Here is an 18,727-nt window from a genome sequence, read left to right on the forward strand (position 1 = left end):
CCCCGCCGTCGGCGAAATGGGGGGCGAGGGGACCGGGAGAGCCCCGGGGCCAGCACGACCGCGCGTTGGCGAACGGAGTATCCCGCGCGCCCGCGGGGCTGGGGGCCTCTCGACCCGTCTCGGGAGTTGCGTGGGCGGGGGGTGGGGGGCTGTTGCCCGGAAGCGCCCCTCCCCCAAGGGCTCGCCCCGCCCCCGCCGCGCGTAGTCTCCCCACGCCCCGCCCCCGCCCAGGGCCCGCCCCCGGATTAGGGAGCATCCACACTTCTCCTCCCGTCGGTCATGCTCGCATTCGGCCTTTTGTACGGGGTCGGCTCATTGGGCAGATGAGAAGGTCTCTCCGCCCACCGCCCAGAAATGGCCAATTGCAAGAGGTTTCACAGGGCGCTGAACTCGCGGGAGCGTCACCGTCCTGCGACGCTTCTGGGGATCCTTAGGCCTCAGTGGTCTTTGCCCCCCGGCCGCAGGCTCTGACCCCAAGGAAACCTCGGAGACCTGTGCCTGGAGAGGTGACCGCCGGGCATCCGGGGAGCTTTTGGAGATCTCGGCCTCCTTTATCCCCCGCTGCTCGCCGGCGTGTCCTCGGGTGGACGCGGGCACCCCGAAGGGGAGTTTACAGACGCTCCCTCACATCGGGGACGCGGCTCCTTTAAGGGCGTAGGTGTCCAGGGCGCCGCCTGACTGAAAAGTCACCCCCCGGCCGGGCTCCTGGGGCGGACCCGGGGCGCGGGCGCGCGGCGGCGGGGCACGGGCAGCGGGGGGCGCGCGGCGGCGCGGGCGGTGCTCGGAGCCGGGCGGCGGTGGCAGCGCGCGAGGCAGGCGTGCAGAGGGCAGCCCTGCACCAGGCCCCGCCCCGCGCGCCCCGCCCGCGCCAGGGTCCTCGGAGCTGCTCGGGCTGCGCGCGGAGCGGGCTCCGGAGGGAAGTCCCGAGACAAAGGGAAGCGCCGCCGCCGCCGCCCCGCTCGGTCTTCCACCTGTCCGCGACGCTCGCCGGGGCCGCGGCCGCCCGAGGTGAGCGCGGGCGGGGGCCGGGCCGGGGCCGCGGGGCGGGGGTCGGGCCGAGGCCTCTACTCCTGTCGGGCCCGGGCCCCCGGCTGCCCCGCGCCCCGCCCCGCCGAGCCGGGCCCCGCGCCGCGGCCGAGCTTCCCGGGGAGCCCGAGAGGCCCCACGCTCGGCGCCGGTTCGGTCCGCGCTGCTGGCGCCGCGGGGCTGCGGCCCGAGCGCCCCGGCCGCCGCAGGCCTTGGGGGCCGGGGCTCCCCCACTTCGCCCCCGAGGTGCTCCTGGCGCGGGGCCGGGGCAGCCACCTGCAGCCGGGGCCCCGCGAGGCCGCGCCTTCCTCCTGCGCGGGGAGCGGCTTCCGGGGTCACTGTCGCCCCGCGGACGGAGGGGATGGGTCGCGGGGGAGACTCTTGGATTGCAACACCGCTGGCTCGCGGGGGTGGGGGCCGGCGAGCGGGCTTGTTTTCGGTGCCTTGAAACCAAAACAAGTCTAAGTTTTCCTGCGCCTCTGAAGATGCTGCCCTGGCGCTTGCTGGGGCCCTGAACGTGAGCGCCTCGCTGGAGGGAGTTTTATTGTTTTGGGGATGGGTTTTTACCGGTTGAATAGTGGTTGGCTCTGGTAGTTAACGTGCGTGGGAGGAAGGTAAGGGAGTGATTAGCTGGGCTTGTGATCGTGGCCTGTAGTCACGCTTGAATCGCAGAATGAAGTGGTTTCGTTTTTATAATTGGAAGTTACGCTTTGTTTCTCTGTTTGCAAAGTGCCTGTGTTTGGGGAGTTCGGTTTGTTTCCTTTTATAGGACCTACGCCGAATGTTTTTTGAAGAACAAGAAACATTGCGTTTGGGTAGAGAAGCTGTGCAGCGAAAGAGAGGACGGGACCTGAGTTTGTCCTGATTGCTCCTTCAGAGGTCCCTTTCCTAGACCACTGGGTGGTTGAAGGTGTGCGCTTGTGTGATGTGTCAGGGTTCGGGATCTTGCTTCAGAAACATTCTGGGCGCCTGGGGCAGATCAGGTGCGGCCAGGTGAGCGTCTCCTGACTGCAGGTGCCTGGGTCTTGCAGAAGGGAATACCTCCCCAAGCCTGGGAGAGTTTGCGTTTGGGTGCAGGAGGACCTTTACAGGCTTCTTGTGCCAGCCGTCGTGGCGACCACCCGTTGTGGAGATGAGTGCGGTGGAGTTGTGAGAGGTGAGTGCTTTGCTCACCCTCAGCCAGGAAGTTGCTCGGAAGTCGGTGCTGTCAACCAGCAGAGCAAGGTGGTGATCCGAGAAGCTAAAGCTCAGCCGGTCGCGGGTGCCCAGCAGGACAGAAGGCAGACCTTCAGGCCACTCCTGGAGTGCTTGGCCCTGTCCTGGTTGCTGCAGTGTCTGGGCCTTGCTTGGCTCTGATAGATGAGGGTTGTTTTTGTCTTTGCCTCATATAAGTTCCCTGCTCTGAAGGGTCTAGTAACTGCTAGCCATTCACTTAGTGCTTATCTGTTAATTTGGAAGGGCAAATTCGATTTTCAGCGGGATTTTGAATGCTTCGTCTGTGTTGTGATTACATTGTAACACATTGGCCACTTTCTCCAGGAGGCCAGTAGGAGGGGGAGCAGGGGGAGGGGCCTGGCTTCTGCCTAGGACAGGGTGGGTGTGCACCTGTGGCTCCTTGCCCTGTGGTGCAGTTTCCTGTGAGACCACCCTGTGGTGCTGAGTGCTTTGGGGCAGGGGATACAGCAGCATCAGCCAGACCTTGGCGGGAGGTCTCACAGGAGCACCCTCACGACTTCTCACATCTGAGACAGCAATAGCTAGGTGCTGGGACGGGGGCCTCTAGGTGGCTCTGTCCGGTCTTCAGTAGGAGGGCTACCTGTGGCAGGGTTCCAGGCCTGGCTGGCCTCTCTGGGGCTGGCCTCTCTGGGGCCTGGCCTTGCCTGGCTGTGAGGATCGTGTTGGCCTTGGTCCTTCAGTGTCTGGAGCACTGGCCTGGGGCTTCAGAGACCTGCTTGATTCCTGGCCCCGCTCAGACCCCGGGCACCTGGGAGGTCGTGGCTCCTCAAAACGGCCGTTCACCAGGCTGCTTTGCACCGCACCAGGCACAGGCTGTGGCTACTCATGAAGCCCACCCTGGGGCTGGGGAAGCGAGAGCTGTGAGTCCTCAAGCCACAACTGAGCTGCTCCATGTGGAAGTGGAGGGTGGAGACACGTGCAGAGAGAGCCTTGAAACCGTGGTTGGCGGGAGCTCCACTCCACTCTGGGCTCGAACCCTGCCTGCCCACAGCTGAGCCCAGCTGTGTCCCCCACTTTCTCCCTTTCTGGCCCCTGGCTTCCCCCCACCCCCACTTAGAGAAGGGCATGGGGATGGGCAAGTGGTCCAGAGGGCAGGCGGCCTGCGGGCTCCTCCGCATCCCTGTGAGGAGGGCATGGGGAGGGACATCCCGGTGGGGCCCAGTCTGGGGCTACCTGTCTTGGACTTAATCGTGTAGCTGGAGGCCAGTGCCCGGATGGCCCCTGTCACCCTCTCGCTGTGATGCCAGCACCTACTGACTGGAGGACCCGGGTTCCTTTGCCTGATTTTTCTCAGGCTGCCCTGAGGATCCGTGTTTGGTTAAAAAGGAGCCAAATCCACCTGCAGGGCAGGCGGCTCTAGCAGCCCCGCCTGGCTTCCAGCACCCTGGTTCCCTGGCGACACTGGACCCGCCTGGGCTTCCTTGATCCCAGCCCCACCCCTGATTTCTGCTTTGCTGCCTCGGGAAGCCATCGTGCCGCCCAAAACCCGAATGTGGGCCTCTCGGAGCTCCTTCCTCAATGAGTCTGCTGGGGACTGGGCCTTGCCTCCCTAACAAGTGCCAGGTGAGGCTGCGGCGGCTCTGGCCCAGGTGGAGCTGCTGACCTGGCCCCTTCCTGCAGCTGTGAGGTGTGTGAGGTTCGTGGGCCTGCACAGGTGCGGGCGCCATCCAGGTCACCAGGGCCCTTGTAGGGACGGCCCCCCACGGTTTGGAAGGCCTGGCGCAACCCCCAGCTTTGTCGAGGTGGCCCTTGCTTGGCGCTGAGATGCCAGACTTGGAGGCAGCTTCAGTGTTCCCGTGGACTTTGAAAACCAGCACACACTTGGGCTTGAATTCTCTGGCAGGTTTTGTGCCCTGAGTGCTGTTTTTCATGGTAAAGGTGACCACCAGTAGGGTGACAGGTGAGGCTGGTGTCGAGGCTGCTGGCCCTGTTTGCCTGGTGTCCCCGGGGACAGTGCGGGCCGACAGGCTCCCGCTGGGAACCAGAAGGCAAAGGTGCCAAGCCCCTGAGGTCCCGTGGAGAAGTGTGGAGCTGGAATCTGGCGTGTGTGCCGCTGCCTCTGACCAGGGACCTGGTCCCGTACCCCATGCTCCTGCCCTGCCCCACAGGACCCGTCTGTCCCCTGAAGCCACAGGGACATGCTAGCGGCTGCAGGGTCCGGGAACGGTGGCCCTGTGGGGGGCTCCTCTTTCAGCGAGGCTGAGCCTCTGCCCTGTGGTACTTGTTCCACTCTGTCTTCAACACGGTGAAACCCCATCTCTATTAAAAATACAAAAATTAGCCGGGCATGGTGGCGGGGGCCTGTAGTCCCAGCTACCCGGGAGGCTGAGGCAGGAGAATTGCTTGAACTCAAGAAACGGAGGTTGCAATGAGCCGAGATAGTGCCACTGCACTCCAGCCTGAGGGACAGAGTGAGACTCCATCTCAAAAAAAAAAAAAAAAACAATATTAGGTGTCCCCCTGGCCCGGCTTGAGTCTCAGTTCTGAGCGCCTGATAGTAAGGCGGGGACCCAGATAGTAAGGCTGGGACCCAGCCCTGCCTAGTCCCCACCTGACGGTTCAGTGAGGACCCTGCCACGCCAGCCACCACAGGGTGGCAGCTACCGCCCAGCCACAGCAGCCCAGCCTCTGAACATCCGTCTCCACCGTGGAGCAGAGGCCGCGGCACGTGTCGCAGACCAGGGCTCGGGGGGCCCATGGGGAAGGGGTCCTACCTGTCCCCCCACCCCCGGTGATCTGGGATCCACTCATGAGGCCTCCCCTGGTAGACCCCGGGGTCGGACGACGGCTTCCAGGAGGAGAGTCTCTGCTGGGCTGGGCTGGCGCCTGTTAGGAGCAAGACTGCCCACTGCGGGCCGTGTGCACGTGGCGGGGCCGCAGGAGCCCGCTAGCCTGTCCTGACCCCGTGCTCTGCCTCCTGTGTTCCAGGGACTCTGAACATGTCGGGGATCGCCCTCAGCAGACTCGCCCAGGAGAGGAAAGCATGGAGGAAAGACCACCCGTTTGTAAGGAGGGCTTCGTTTCCGTGTGCAGTGCCGCGGACGGCCCCCCTGGGCTGAAACCGTGCCCCCCACCACTGGGAGGGAGCTGGCCGCGTGCCTGGGTCGCGCTGGTGGGGCTCGCGGGCCGGTTCTCGGTGGTTTTGGTCAAACGAGATGCCACCGCACTGATGTGCTTTTGTGGTTGTTTTCTCTCAGGGTTTCGTGGCTGTCCCAACAAAAAATCCCGATGGCACGATGAACCTCATGAACTGGGAGTGCGCCATTCCAGGAAAGAAAGGGGTAAGAGGCGCGCGCTGCTAGCCTCCTGCCTGTCGGGGCTCAACAGATGCGTGTGGCAACGCCACGGGGAAACTGCTCAGCCCCTGCCGTCTGTGACGGCCGCCCTTGTCACGGGCTGCGGACAACAGGTCAGATCCCCAGCTGTGGCCTGGCCCCCGCCCCGTGCGGACTTGAGCTCAGAAGGTGGTGCTGGCAAGGTTGGGGTGACAGCTGTGTCCCCACCGAGGGCATTTCTGGTTGAGAAGGAAGCAGGCTGGGCACAGGGCTGAGCTGTGGCAGAGGGGAGGGGCTCTGGTGTGTGTTGGGAGCAGGCCTGAGGGCGGGCAGCCTTTGCAGGCTGGAACCCGGGATTCTGCTGTGTCCTTCCAGGTGTGGCTCAGGTCACGGTAGCTGGGTTTGCTGGAGAGCCACCCTGGCGTAAAGCCGCCTCCTGGAGAACCTCCTGGGGCACAGGGACTGGCGACAGCAGCCTAGGATGCCTGCTTGGGGCCCCCTGTGTGTCTGTGGGGAGCAGGGCGGCCTGTGTGCCTGTCGTCTTTGCCCGGCTCCCGTGAAGCACTTGGCCGGGGACTCCAGGCTGGTGTGCACATAAGGTTCATGCTGGTGAACCCTGAAGGAAGGAGAGAGCCCTGAGGTGCTGGTCCTGCCCGAGGCCTTGTTCCCTCCGGCCCATGCCACCCTCTGGGTTTCACTCTGAAACTCAAAGCAGCTTCGGTCCCCCTGAGCTGAGCAGTCCCAGCAGGTCTCAGCTTTGCCTGAGACATGGTGTCACTTGGGTTTGTCGCTTGTCTGAGGCTCTGCTGAGAACGTCCCTTGCTCTTCACGTCACGGCGACGCAGGTGTGCGGCCCCGAGGAAGACGGGAGTGGTGTCGGATTGTGGGGTGGCAAAGGCGCCTCATCCAGGCAGGATCTGGGGCGGGGCTTGCAGAACCCTTGGGGCGAAGGCTGTGCTATTGGTGCTGCCGCCCCAGTGTGTGGCACCCGCCGCCCCGGCCCAGCCCCCGAACCTCGTCTCGTCTCCTTTCTAGGAGGACCTTTCCGACTTACTCTCTGGGCACAGCAGAGGTCCTGACAGTCCCCTTGGTGGGGCCAGTTCAGGCTTTAGGCTGGTTTGGGAGCCGCCACTGTCGGGCCTCTGGCCCCGGTGTCCTGGCAGTCGTGGGAGTTGTGTCCTAGAAGCGAGCCCCTTCCTCCTGGGCTGGCCTGAGGCGGGCAAGCCGCCCATCTCACCACAGTTTATTTCCCCACAGACTCCGTGGGAAGGAGGCTTGTTTAAACTACGGATGCTTTTCAAAGATGATTATCCGTCTTCACCACCAAAATGTAAGTAGCTCACTGTTGAGTGTCCTGGAAGTCAGCCTGTTCCTGTGGGGATTGGAGTCCTCTCCAAAGAGGCCCCAGGCTGTGGCCGTGGCGCCCGGGCCAGGCGATCCACGTGGAGCTGGGAGGAAGATCACAGACCTGGAGGTCGGCTTTGATCCCTGATCCCCGGCTCAGGCTGCAGATTCGAGTCTGTTTCCAGCTCCGGGGGTGGGCAGTGCACGTAATAGACTTAGTCTCTCGTCCCAGCTAATTGGCTGTGAAGCTCCAGAGTCCTGTGGAGGGAAGGGCTGTGAGATCCAGGCTGGAGCTCCTGGGCTAGGAGTGCCTGGACCCTCAGTGGTTGTTGGCGATGAAGACAGGATTTGGTGCCCACAAGACCCCGGCCCTGGCCGGGATGGATGTGCAGAAGGACCATCACTCAGAGTCTCACCCTCTGAGGATTTATCTTGCTCCACCTTCTTAGTGCTCTTCCTGTGGTCTCTCACGTTCTCTCCCAACCGTGGCTGTGTCTGCAGCCTGGGCAGGCCTCGAGTAGGTGAACAGCAGAGAAGGCATGGGAAGAAAGGGCTGAGGCTGGGTTCAAAATCGAGCCTACAGCTAAGTTAATGATCTCAGTCAGTTCGGCAAAACTCAGGAGAGGAGGGAGAGGACCGCCGCGTCCCTGCCCTCCCGTAGCTGGAAATCGGCGGGCCCTGTCTGTGGTGAATTCCACACGTTAACACGCACCCAGCATCTAGAGAGTGCCTGGCCACGGCGCAGCGAGAGCTGTGTGTAAAAGCTTCCCCTGCGACTCGCTCAAGACACACAAGTGTTTTCCACAGTGGCACCGACCGGAGGAGCTCGAGGGCTGCTGACAGCACCACCCGGCTGAGACTTGCTTCATTTTGGATTGTCCTTTGCTGTTTGATTTTTTTTTTTTTTTAACCTTGAGTGGATATTAAGATGATTTATTTTAATTAAGAAAAATAAAGAATGGGACAGAGTAGCTGCTTTCATTTATTCCGTTCAACCATTTATTGGAATTCCAAGCAAATGCAGCAAGATGAGAAAAAGAAGTCACAATGGAAGAGGTGGCGAGGAAGGCCAGGACAACAGCTCACTAAAGCTGAGGTGCAAGCAAGGCTGGGTGCGGTGGCTCACGCCTGGAATCCCAGCACTTTGGGAGGCCGAGGTGGGAGGATCACCTGAGATGAAGACCAGCCTGGTCAACGTGGAGAAACCCCGTCTCTACTAAAAAAAAAATACAAAAATTAGCAGGTGTGGTGGTGGGCGCATGTAATCCCAGCTAGTTGGGAGGCTGAGGCAGGAGAAGTGCTTGAACCCAGGAGGCTAAGTTGTGGTGAGCCTAGTTCGCACCACTGCACTCCAGCCTGGGCAGCAGAGCGAGACCCTGTCTCAAAAAAAGAAAAATAGCACAGGACATGGTGAAGGAAACAAAACTAAATAACTATAAAAATAAAATAGAGATTGAGATATACACAAACCTGCTCTTATATCATTTCAATGACCAAGGATTTAAAACTCTGCCATTTATAGCAGCTTGAAATACGTTGGAATACAATAAAAGATTGGTTGAGGACTTCTCTACTGAAAACTGTAGAATATTCCAAGGGAAGCCGAGGCTGGCCTGAGCAGTAACTGAGCTCTGCTTTGCGTGTGGAGGGGAAGACACGGTGCTGCACAGGCGGCCCTTCTCTCCAGGCCCATCTGTGGATTCCGTGTGATCCCAGCCGAGTCAAGCACATCTTGGTGGAAACTGCCCCGCGGACTCTGGAAATGCAGAAATGCAGAGGCCTTGGCTTCTCGGTAGTGGTGGCGAGACCCAGGCTGAGGCTGTGGTGCACAGCACACCCCCCCACCCCACCACCCCCGCCAGATCTGCCACGGGACGCGGTGATGAGACTGCGGGATTGCTGAGGACAGGCAGGCAGGCCGGCCTGTGGACAGAGTGAGGAGTCGAGGCCACGCTGGTGGTGGCTTGGGCTGTGACAGGACCAGTCCTAAGGGATGTCCCAGCAGGAGAGACGAGCCCTGCCTCCCACCGTAGAGAAACAGCTTCCGGAAGGACTGTGGTGCCCGAGCGGAACGGCGTGGAGAGGAAGACCCAGGAGGGCGTCTCGCGAGCTCTGGGCAGGCAGGGATCTCTTCACCAGGGATGCGCTGAAGTGCTGGCCGGGGGGAGACCGACGGGTTGACTAAATGGAAATTAAGAATCTCTCTCTATCCCAAAGACTGCAGGTGGCGCCAGGCAGGTGGGCACACCGTAGTGTATGTACGTATCTCAGCCCTCGCCCTGAATCTACCAAGAGCTCCTGGGAATCCGTAAGAAGGCAGACAGCCATGAGGCCTCTACCTGGCCAGCAAACGCGGCAGGGATGCCTGGCTTTGCCAAAGAGTGGAAGCCTCCGCAGTGGGACCTGTCGTACCGCACAGGGGAGCACACAGCCGCAGGACAGGGCAGCGGGAGCCTGAACCACCGCTGGAGCGGGCAGATGTTCTGAACGTTTCCCCTGGACGCTGCCTGCCGCGCTGGTGGAAGCCGAGCTCATGTAATGCCTGGCTGTTCACTCGAGTCAATCAAGATTCACAGAAACACACGCGTGTGTCCACCAGAGGCACAGATGGGTGTCGGTGTCACCCCCACTTGCCGCAGCCCAGACGTCCTAGGATGACAGATGGGGAAGAGCGAAGAGGCCTCATGACACCTGGCAGGCAGTCCAGACAGGAGGGCACCCCCTTTCTGTTCCTTCTGCGAAGCATGGCCACCTCCAAGCTGGAGGCCATGAGGAAGGAGGAGGCAGCCCCCACCTTGGGAGGGCCTGGCGGTGCTGGCGTCCAGCATCTCTGCCTTTTTGTGGGTAAGTTGTGATTGGTAGAAGAAACGAGATTGAGAAATCAGATTAAATTGAAATTAGGCACTTGTGTTTGCCAAAAGATTCTCTTAGAAGAGTGAAAAGTAGGGCTGGGCACGATGGCTTACACCTGTAATCCCAGCACTTTGGGAGTCCGAGGCCAGTGGATCGCTTAAGGTCAGGAGTTTGAGACCAGCCTGACCAACATGGAGAAACCCCGTCTCTAATAAAATAGAAAAATTAGCCAAGTTTGATGGCGGGTGCCTGTAATCTCAGCTACCCTGGAGGCTAAGGTGAGGCGGGAGAATGACTTGAACCTGGGAGGCGAAGGCTGCAGTGAGCCGAGATTGTATCACGTCACTCCAACCCACGCAACAGAGTGAAACTCCATCTCGAAAAATTTTAAAAGCAAAAACTCAAGCCCCGAGCAGGAGAAGAGGCCTGTACGTGCCACTTGAAGAGCTCCGAAGCAGTCGCCAGGAAGCAGTCCGGGCTGAAAGGGGTGCTCCGTGGTCACCAGGAGACGCAGTGGAGGCCGCTGTGCACCTCACCCAGTGGCTGGAATCCACCAGCGGCAGCCCGCGTGAGCAGCCTGGAAGCAGCACGGCTTGAGGACCGATGCCGTGACCCCACATTGCACAGCAATGCACTCACGCCAGTGTTCGTACTCAGGATGGCCACGCAGCTGCTGGTGTCGCCTATGGGCTCCTGCAGTGTGGGATGGTCCGCCGTGTGGGATGGTCGCAGCGTGGGGCGGTCTGTGGTGGTGTCCTCACTGCATTCTCCAGGGCGTGTGCCCTGTGCGCTCCGTGGTACCTGAAGTCCAGGAAGCTGCCCCTGGGTGTTGGAGTTGGGATTACGGGGCAGATGCAGTGGTCGGTAGGAGCGAGTGTTCGGGAAGCTGTAGGTGTTCGAGGCGCATCGGCTTTGAGAGAATTCCTCAGGCTGCGCTGGACTTGCCGCACTGTGTGTCCTCCATAGCATTGAGGGAGAATGCCCGGGAAAAGACGGGAAATAGCCTAGAATATCAACGGTGATGGCCCCGATGGGGCTAATGGTGGCAAACTTCTTTGCTTTTTTGTAAAGAAATAACACAGGGTCCTAAAAGCCCATGTGTCCTGGAAGCAGAGGGTCTGCGTAGGAACTGCCGACTCTGGAAGGGCCTTGGCTATGTCCCTGGACATCTCCCGCAGCTCCTCCTATCTCCCCTGAGTCTGGCCCAGCTGGGAAGGACGTGGGGGCCACAGGTTAAGTGGCCACCCGGGGGCCTGTGTTCCCAGACGGCCTGGCTGTGCCGGGAGTTCTGTCCTGGGAGAGACACGGCTTCGTCTCTGGCCTGCGGCCGTGTCCCCAAGGCTCTGTCCCCTGCATGCAAAGGTGGACGTGTCTTCCTCTTGCCTCCTCGTGGCCACAATGTTACTTTTTGGAAAGTTCTTGGCCACATAACCTGGCTCCCAACCCAGTGGCCCAGTGTTGGGAGGGGGGGGGGGGGGAAGGACATGACTCGGGGACAGTGCCTGCCTGCAAAAAGCGCTTCCTTTCTTCCTCGTTCTCCAGGTAAATTCGAACCACCATTATTTCACCCGAATGTGTACCCCTCGGGGACAGTGTGCCTGTCCATCTTAGAGGAGGACAAGGACTGGAGGCCAGCCATCACAATCAAACAGGTACGGGGCCTCCGCCACCCGTATGGGCAGGGCTGCCTCCGTCTCCCCTCTGGACACGCGGGTCTGCAGTCATTCTCAGTGGCTGAGGCCGAGTGTCACCGTGTCCCCCTTTCAGACTGCTCACACCCCTGTCTTGTGTTTTTGTTTCTGGCACAGATCCTATTAGGAATACAGGAACTTCTAAATGAACCAAATATCCAAGATCCAGCTCAAGCAGAGGCCTACACAATTTACTGGTTAGTAGCAGCCCTCGCCCCGCTGCTGGCAGCTCCTCTCCATCCCAGCCAAGGCCGCCTGGCAGGAGGGGAGCGGAGCACACAGGCTCACCCTAGAGACAGCCAGGGTCCGCACCTCCAGGGGAAGGTCGGGGCATAAACCCTGTGGGCAGCAGGCACCGACGCACAGGGTGTGCCGTGGGCGTGGACGGTGCCGTAGCCCTGTCTGGGGGAGGGAGCAGGCCAGGTGACGGGGGCTGTCTTGGGCCCCTACTAGGAGGGGAAGGACCTGGCCATGGGTGCCGGAGGAGGCCATGCTGAGGGGCTTGTCCACCTGCTCAGCCTCCTGTGGACCCCAGCCTCTTGCACTGCCCCTGCTGCTTATCCCCAGCCCCGCATACTTGGCTCCTCCTGTGGGGGCCCAGCACGGCTCAGTGATGTGATGCTGTCACATAGGCTCTGGGCTCCCACCCGGTCCCTGTGAGGTGCTGTTGTGGCTACAAGGGTTCCCGTGGTCCTGGGGTCACTGTCTGCACTGAGGAGGGCCTGGTGTGAGTGAGGATGCAGACAGCCAAACAGTGCTGGGGACAGCAGGGAGGACCCTGCCCTGAGCAGACGCCACACGCCTGCCTGTCCTGTCCCCAGCCCTGGGGGCCGCCTCTGCAGCTGCTCTGGGCAGGTCCATAAGAAGGTGGGTTGGGGGCTCTGACCCCCACTGCTGCACCTGCAGCGTTGCGAAACCCAGCCCCATCTCAGCGTGGGTGCCCACACCTCTGAGGGGGTCTCGGGGGCCCCAGTGGCCGGGGACCCAGGAGACTTACCCTGCAGCCACCCCACACGTGCCTGCCACCATGGGCATCGGAGGCACGCTCCCTCCAGGGGGCATCTCCTGGTCGGGAGTGGGAGGCTGAGGGGTCACCGTTGCCCTAAGCCCAGCCCGCACCGGTTGTGAGGAAAAGCACCTGGTTTGGGCCGGGCGCAGTAGCTCATGCCTGTAATCCCAGCGCTTTGGGAGGCCAAGGTGGGCGAATCACGAGGTCAGGAGTTTGAGACCAGCCTGACCAACATAGTGAAACCCCATCCCTACTAAAAATACAAAAAGTTAATTGGGCATAGTGCTGGGTGCCTGTAATCCCAGCTACTCGGGAGACTGAGGCAGGAGAATGGCTTGAACCCAGGAGGCGGAGGTTGCAGTGAGCGGAGATGGAGCCACGGCACTCCAGCCTGGCAGCAGAGCAGGATGCCATCTCAAAAAACAGAAAGCACCTGGCTTTGGAGAGATGTGTTTCTCCCTGGATGCAGGCCCAGCCCAGGTGTCTGCAAGGTGCCCTCCCTGCTGGCTGAGGGTGGCACAGAGGCCCCAGGCAGGGAGCAAGTGTCACAGCAGCCACCCCAGCCTCAGCCTGGCTCCCCTGCACACCTCACAGACGCTCAGTCGGCCGAGCCATTGCTGGAACTGGCTCATGGGATGTGGCGTGGCCTGGGTTTGTGTGTTGGCCTGCTGTGCCCTAGGAGTTCCGTGAAACGCATTCCACTGGGCAGGAAGCCACAGTGCTCACGAGTGTCATGTGGCCCTTGAGGTAGAAAATATTTTCTTTTTTTTTTTTGAAACAGAGTCTCACTCTGTCACCCAGGCTGGAGTGCAGTGGTGTGATCTCGGCTCACTGCAACCTCCGCCTCCTGGGTTCAAGTGATTCTCCTGCCTCAGCCTCCAAGTAGCTGGGATCACAGGTGTGCACCACCACACTTGGCTAATTTTTGTATTTTTAGTAAAGACACGGTTTCACCATGTCCAGGCTGATCTTGAACTCCTGACCTCAGGTGATCCACCCTCCTTGCCTCCCAAAGTGCCGGGATTACAGGCGTGAGCCACATCGCCTGGAAAATGTTTTCCAGGCCATGTGTGGTGGCTCACGCCTGTAATCCCGGCACTTTGGGAGGCCAAGGTGGGCTGATTGTTTGAACCCAGGAGTTCACGACCAGATTGGGCAACACAGCAAGACCCCATCTCTACAAAAAATTAAAAATGTGCGCCGGGCGCGGTGGCTCAAGCCTGTAATCCCAGCACTTTGGGAGGCCGAGATGGGTGGATCACGAGGTCAGGAGATCGAGACCATCCTGGCTAACACGGTGAAACCCCGTCTCTACTAAAAATAAAAAAAACTAGCCGGGCAAGGTGGCGGGCACCTGTAGTCCCAGCTACTCGGGAGGCTGAGGCAGGAGAATGGCATAAAACCCGGGAGGCAGAGCTTGCAGTGAGCTGAGATCTGGCCACTGTACTCCAGCCTGGGTGACAGAGTGAGACTCCGTCTGAAAAAAAAAAAATTGCCAGGTGTAGTGGCTCACGCCTGTAATCCCAATGCTTTGCAAGGCCACTGCGGGAGGGCTGCCTGAGCCTGGGAGTTGGAGACGAGCCTGGGCAGCAAGGCAAGACTACCTCTCAAAAAAAAAAAAAAAAAAAAAAGTTAAGCCAGGCATGGTGGTGCACGCCTGTAGTCCCAGCTATTTGGGAGGCTGAGGTGGGAGGATCGCTTGAGCCCAGGAGGTTGATGATGCAGTGAGCTGAGATTGCAGCACTGCACTCCAGCCTGGGTGACAAAGCAAGACCCCATCTCAAAAAAAAGAAAGCAGGCCGGGCACGGTGGCTCACGCCTGTAATCCCAGCACTTTGGGAGACTGAGTCGGGCAGATCACGAGGTCAGGAGATCGAGATCATCCTGGTTAACATGGTGAAACCCCGTCTCTAGTGAAAATACAAAAAATTAGCTGGGTATGGTGGTCCCAGTACCTGTATTCCCAGCTACTTGGGAGGCTGAGGCAGGAGAATGACATGAACCCAGGAGGCTGAACTTGCAGTGAGCCGAGATCATGCCGCTGCACTCCAGCCTGGGCGACAGAGCGAGACTCCGTCTCAAAAAAAAAAAAGGAATGTTTTCCTGCTTAGCCCTTAGTTGGTCTGCCATCCCGAGCATGGTGTGGGCGTGAGCTCTGTCTGGCCTGCACCCCATTTGCCGGCCATCTCCGGAGCTGGGCTGTGGCTCCCACTTGCCGCATGGGCCAGGCAGGGTCGCAGTACCCCGCCCTGTGTGACTCTCCACTGTGTCTCCTGGGCTTGGTGCCTGCTGGGCTGCACTGTACACTTGTGTTCACGTAAACAAACGTTCTTTCTCCTGCAAACATCCACTTGAAAAGCGCCCTTTGTGAAGCATGTTTGCAGGTTTCAATCCTTTTTCCTGGGTTTCGTGGAGGCCTTGGGCTGTGTTCTTGCCCTGGCAGGTGCCTCTTCTGGGGGCCCCTGCTTGGTAAAGGCAGAGCCGGGACATGTGGCCACTGCCTCTGGTTCCTTTCACGCCCACCCAGCTGAGCTGCTCTGCCCTGGGGCCAGCTGGTGGTCCAAGGAGGGCGCTGGGGTCTGGGGTGCAGTCCAGGCCCTTGGCCTGGGTGGGGGTGGCGCCTGCACTGCTGCCGTCCTGGGCTGTTGGCCTTCGCTCTGCACCAGGCCTGGCTTGGCTCAGTGTCTCAGACCAGGTCCAATCCTGGCGAGACTGCCAGGACTGCTACTTCAGGAACCACCTCCATGAATGTCACAGTGTTCCCCCATCCTCACGGTCACGCTGCCCTGTGTCCCATCAGCTCCTAGGTGCAGCCTGGGCAGCTGTTTGCAGGCGGAACCTCACTCTGCCCAGCTCCGGACGTGCGCCCTGATAACGCCTGCACTGCCGAGCTGGGGCACCACCCCCTTCCGAACCAGGCATGCCTTCCCACATCTTTGCCCCTGGGGCTGAGTGCCCCATGGAAAAACCCTCCAGAAGTTTCTGTCTGTTTTGGGGAGTTGGCGAAGAACAGTGGCAAGCAATCAGTGTTTTCAGTTTATTAGCGCTGGCCCTAGACTTACAGAAAAGAGAAGCTGCTGATTGCTAGTTAGGACCAGACTTTTGGCACAGGTGACGATGTTGCAGGCCCCCTGGTGTGGGTCCCCTGGGGCCTGAGCCCTCCTCGCAGCCCTGCGGGGCCCCTCTGTCCTCCTCTGACACCACTTCCACTCAGCATGGGTTCCTCTCCTCCCTGCCCTTCTGCCCCCCTCAGACCACAGGACAGTCTCAGCCAGGTCAGAGCCAGCCTGGGCTCCCCACCACGCAGGCCTTCCTGCTTCTGTTACTGTCACGAACTCCACACTGCCCTTACCCAGGAGGTCCCGTCCTGCAGCCTGGTCTGCCGAGCTGGCTCCGGGGCCGGCGTGTGGGCCAGGCTGCTCAGCCCTCTAACACGTGTCTTTTCTTTTGACCTCCTCAGCCAAAACAGAGTGGAGTACGAGAAAAGGGTCCGAGCACAAGCCAAGAAGTTTGCGCCCTCATAAGCAGCGACCTTGTGGCATCGTCAAAAGGAAGGGATTGGTTTGGCAAGAACTTGTTTACAACATTTTTGCGAATCTAAAGTTGCTCCGTACAATGGCGAGTCACCTGGGGGGGTTGGGCGGGCGCCATCTTCCATTGCCGCCGCGGGTGCGCGGTCTCAATTCGCTGAATTGCCCGTTTCCATACAGGGTCTCTTCCTTCGGTCTTTTGTATTTTTGATTGTTATGTAAAACTCGCTTTTATTTTAATATTGATGTCAGTATTTCAACTGCTGTAAAATTATAAACTTTTATACTTGGGTAAGTCCCGCAGCAGCGAGTCCTCGCTCCGGGATGCAGGCATGCTTCTCACCGTGCAGAGCTGCACTTGGCCCCGGCTGGCTGTATGGAAACGCACCCTCCCTCTGCCGCTCCTCTCTAGAACCTGGGCTGTGCTGCTTTTGAGCCTCAGACCCCAGGTCAGCATCTCGGTTCTGCGCCACTTCCTTTGTGTTTATATGGCGTTTTGTCTGTGTTGCTGTTTAGAGTAAATAAACTGTTTATATAAAGGTTTTGGTTGCATTATTATTGAAAGTGTGAGGAGGCGGCCTCCGAGTGTCCCGCCCTCCCCACCTGACTGCAGCCCCACCGCGGGCCAGGACCAGGCTCTCCCATCTGCTTCGGATGTGCCCAGGCCGTGTGGCTCCGTCTTGCCCTGGATCTTTGTCAACAGGGCTGTGTACAAAGTGCTGCTGAGGTTTCTGTGCTCCCGGGATCTTCGGGCTATAGAGCGCTGGGCAGCTAAGATCTGCATAGGTCGGGATTGGCGTTGAGACCCTGGCAAGTGTGCACCGGTGCCAGCTGTCTAGAGGGCCACAGGGCCAGGTCCAGACCAGGGCTGGAGGCTGTGTGAGGACTCCTATCCGGGCAGCCTGCTGGCGGGGGTGCCCCTCAGTGGCCGGGTCACAGGGATGGAGCCGTGCCGTGCACAGGGTGCCACCTCGGGTGTCTGTGTCTCACGTCCTCCGGAGGCAGCCTTGCTACCACCCCTGGCAAACACGGGGTGCTTTCTCCAGGAGAGCCCACAGCCATGGCCCCTCCGGGGAGCGCCAGGTGGAGGGCCCTGGGCGGCCTGTGTCTGGAATTCTTCGTCCTGAGGTTACCTGAGCATGGCCTCTCCGGGGGAGGCTGTGCCACTCAGAAGCCGCCCTGATGCTGAGCCCTCTGCAAAGGCTGGGCCGGCCAGGCCTCTTGGGGCTGCCTGAGCTGTGGCTGAACCGCTGTAAGAAGTGGCCTGGCTGGGAAGTTGGGTGCCAGTCACCTCCCAGCAGGAAGGTGCAGTGGACAGAGATGGGAAGCCCTGGGGGACACAGCCCGACGCTTCCAGCCCTCCAGCCTCCGACCCACCACCCAGTCTCCGCATCCTAGTGAGCTGGGCCCTCCTCAGTCTCGTTTCAAGCCCTGGGGCTGGAGCTGGCCCTGCTGCCCTGGTGCGCCCCGGCAGCTGGAGCTGGGTCCCGGTGGCCCAAGTGCAGGGTTCCAAGGGGGCGGGGCAGGTGCTCCCCAAAGGAGCCAAGAATGCAGGGAGGGCGGCTGCTGTGGGCTGGGAATCGAAGTTAGAGGTGACTTCCGAAGGCCCCCCCGAGCCGGCAGTGCCCCCCGCCCCCACCGGCAGCTCTGCAGTGCCAGTGCCTTGTTCGCTTTCCTGGTTACGTGCCCTGCAGTCACTGAGCTCTCGGTCTGACGCGTGTGGTTTGTTTATAATGCAGGGGGCCTTACCTGGGGAATTCAGCTGGTTTGAATATTTGTAGCCCGCTCCCAGAATGTCTTATTTTGTAACGACTGAACTACATTTAGTAATAGTTACACATGTATATGGTTAATATATATGGAAATTCAGTATATTTTGTAGTTAACGTATTCTAAAGTAACGGATGTTTCTAGCCAATCGTAGTGACTTCAGCTAATGAAATGTTCCTTTTGTGGTACCACAGTCCTCGGCCTAACGAAGGACGTGAACCTTGTAACAGGAGAGCTCTGAAACGCGGTCACCTTTGTTTAGCGGAAGGGAGAGCGGGTTCCCGGCATGAGGTGCCTCGGAATTAATAAAGAATTGTGGGCGATGGGTTTACCACTGTATCTAAGAATCCACCAATTAAAGCATTTGCACAGACTGCAGTCTGCTGGGTGTGTCCTTTTCTGCCCTGTCCCCGGCGCCCCTGGCTGTGGGGGTGGGAGCCCACTGGGGCCACAGGGCCACTCCCCCCCATCCGGAGGTCCAGCCCTACACCCCAGGGTTTCCTTCCGGTCCTGCCTCCGGCCCTGTGTTAACCCCTCCGGGTGATACCCCTCTAGCCAAGGTGACCCCCAGGCTCAGGGTCTCTTCACCTGTATCTCCCTGGCCTGCTCTAGGGGACTCCTCCCTGGGGCTCGAGGCTGCTCTTGCTGCCCCTGGCAGGGGACTTCCTTGGGGAGCAGGGACCCCAGGTGCCCAGAGCTCTCCTCACAGGGCCCATCCAGGGCTGGCTAGAGCCACCAGGTAGGAGTCCGGTGCAGGAACCCCAGCCCCTGTGGGATGGGCTAGCCAGGCCTGAGCTGGCGCTCGGGGAGCCCTCCCTTGACTTTGGTGGTCGGGCTGGCCGCACGTGCCCTCCACCTCTCAGGTCCCTTGGGACTTGGGTGTGGCTGGGCTGGAGGAGGCTAGGAGATTTGGCCACCATGCTGGCCACTGCCCCCGGGGACACAGGCTCCTGGCCAGGCTGCTGGTCCCCAGGTCCCGTCACCTTCCTGGAC

General features: G+C 60.2%; 1 protein-coding gene across 10 annotated transcripts; it reads left to right on the forward strand.

The window, feature by feature from the left end:
- The first annotated feature begins 258 nt into the window (after positions 1-258).
- On the forward strand, positions 259-18,107 carry UBE2I (ubiquitin conjugating enzyme E2 I). 10 transcript variants are annotated; one of them, XM_077984067.1, is made up of 7 exons: positions 259-654; positions 5,191-5,267; positions 5,460-5,543; positions 6,795-6,867; positions 11,277-11,386; positions 11,543-11,622; positions 15,895-18,107. In XM_077984067.1, the coding sequence occupies exons 2-7, from the start codon at positions 5,202-5,204 to the stop codon at positions 15,956-15,958; spliced, it is 477 nt and encodes a 158-aa protein (XP_077840193.1). In that variant the 5' UTR covers positions 259-654; positions 5,191-5,201; the 3' UTR covers positions 15,959-18,107.
- Positions 18,108-18,727: the final 620 nt, after the last annotated feature.

This window comes from Macaca mulatta, chromosome 20 (genome assembly GCF_049350105.2).
Source record: "Macaca mulatta isolate MMU2019108-1 chromosome 20, T2T-MMU8v2.0, whole genome shotgun sequence".
Taxonomy (NCBI): Eukaryota; Metazoa; Chordata; class Mammalia; order Primates; family Cercopithecidae; genus Macaca; species Macaca mulatta.

Coding starts and splice junctions, on each gene's coding strand:
- UBE2I (XM_077984063.1), top strand. CDS start 5,202: ATGTCGGGGATCGCCCTCAGCAGACTCGCCCAGGAGAGGAAAGCATGG. Junction 5,544..6,794: donor CCATTCCAGGAAAGAAAGGG/GTAAGAGGCGCG, acceptor ATTTCCCCACAG/ACTCCGTGGGAAGGAGGCTT. Junction 11,387..11,542: donor CAGCCATCACAATCAAACAG/GTACGGGGCCTC, acceptor TTTCTGGCACAG/ATCCTATTAGGAATACAGGA.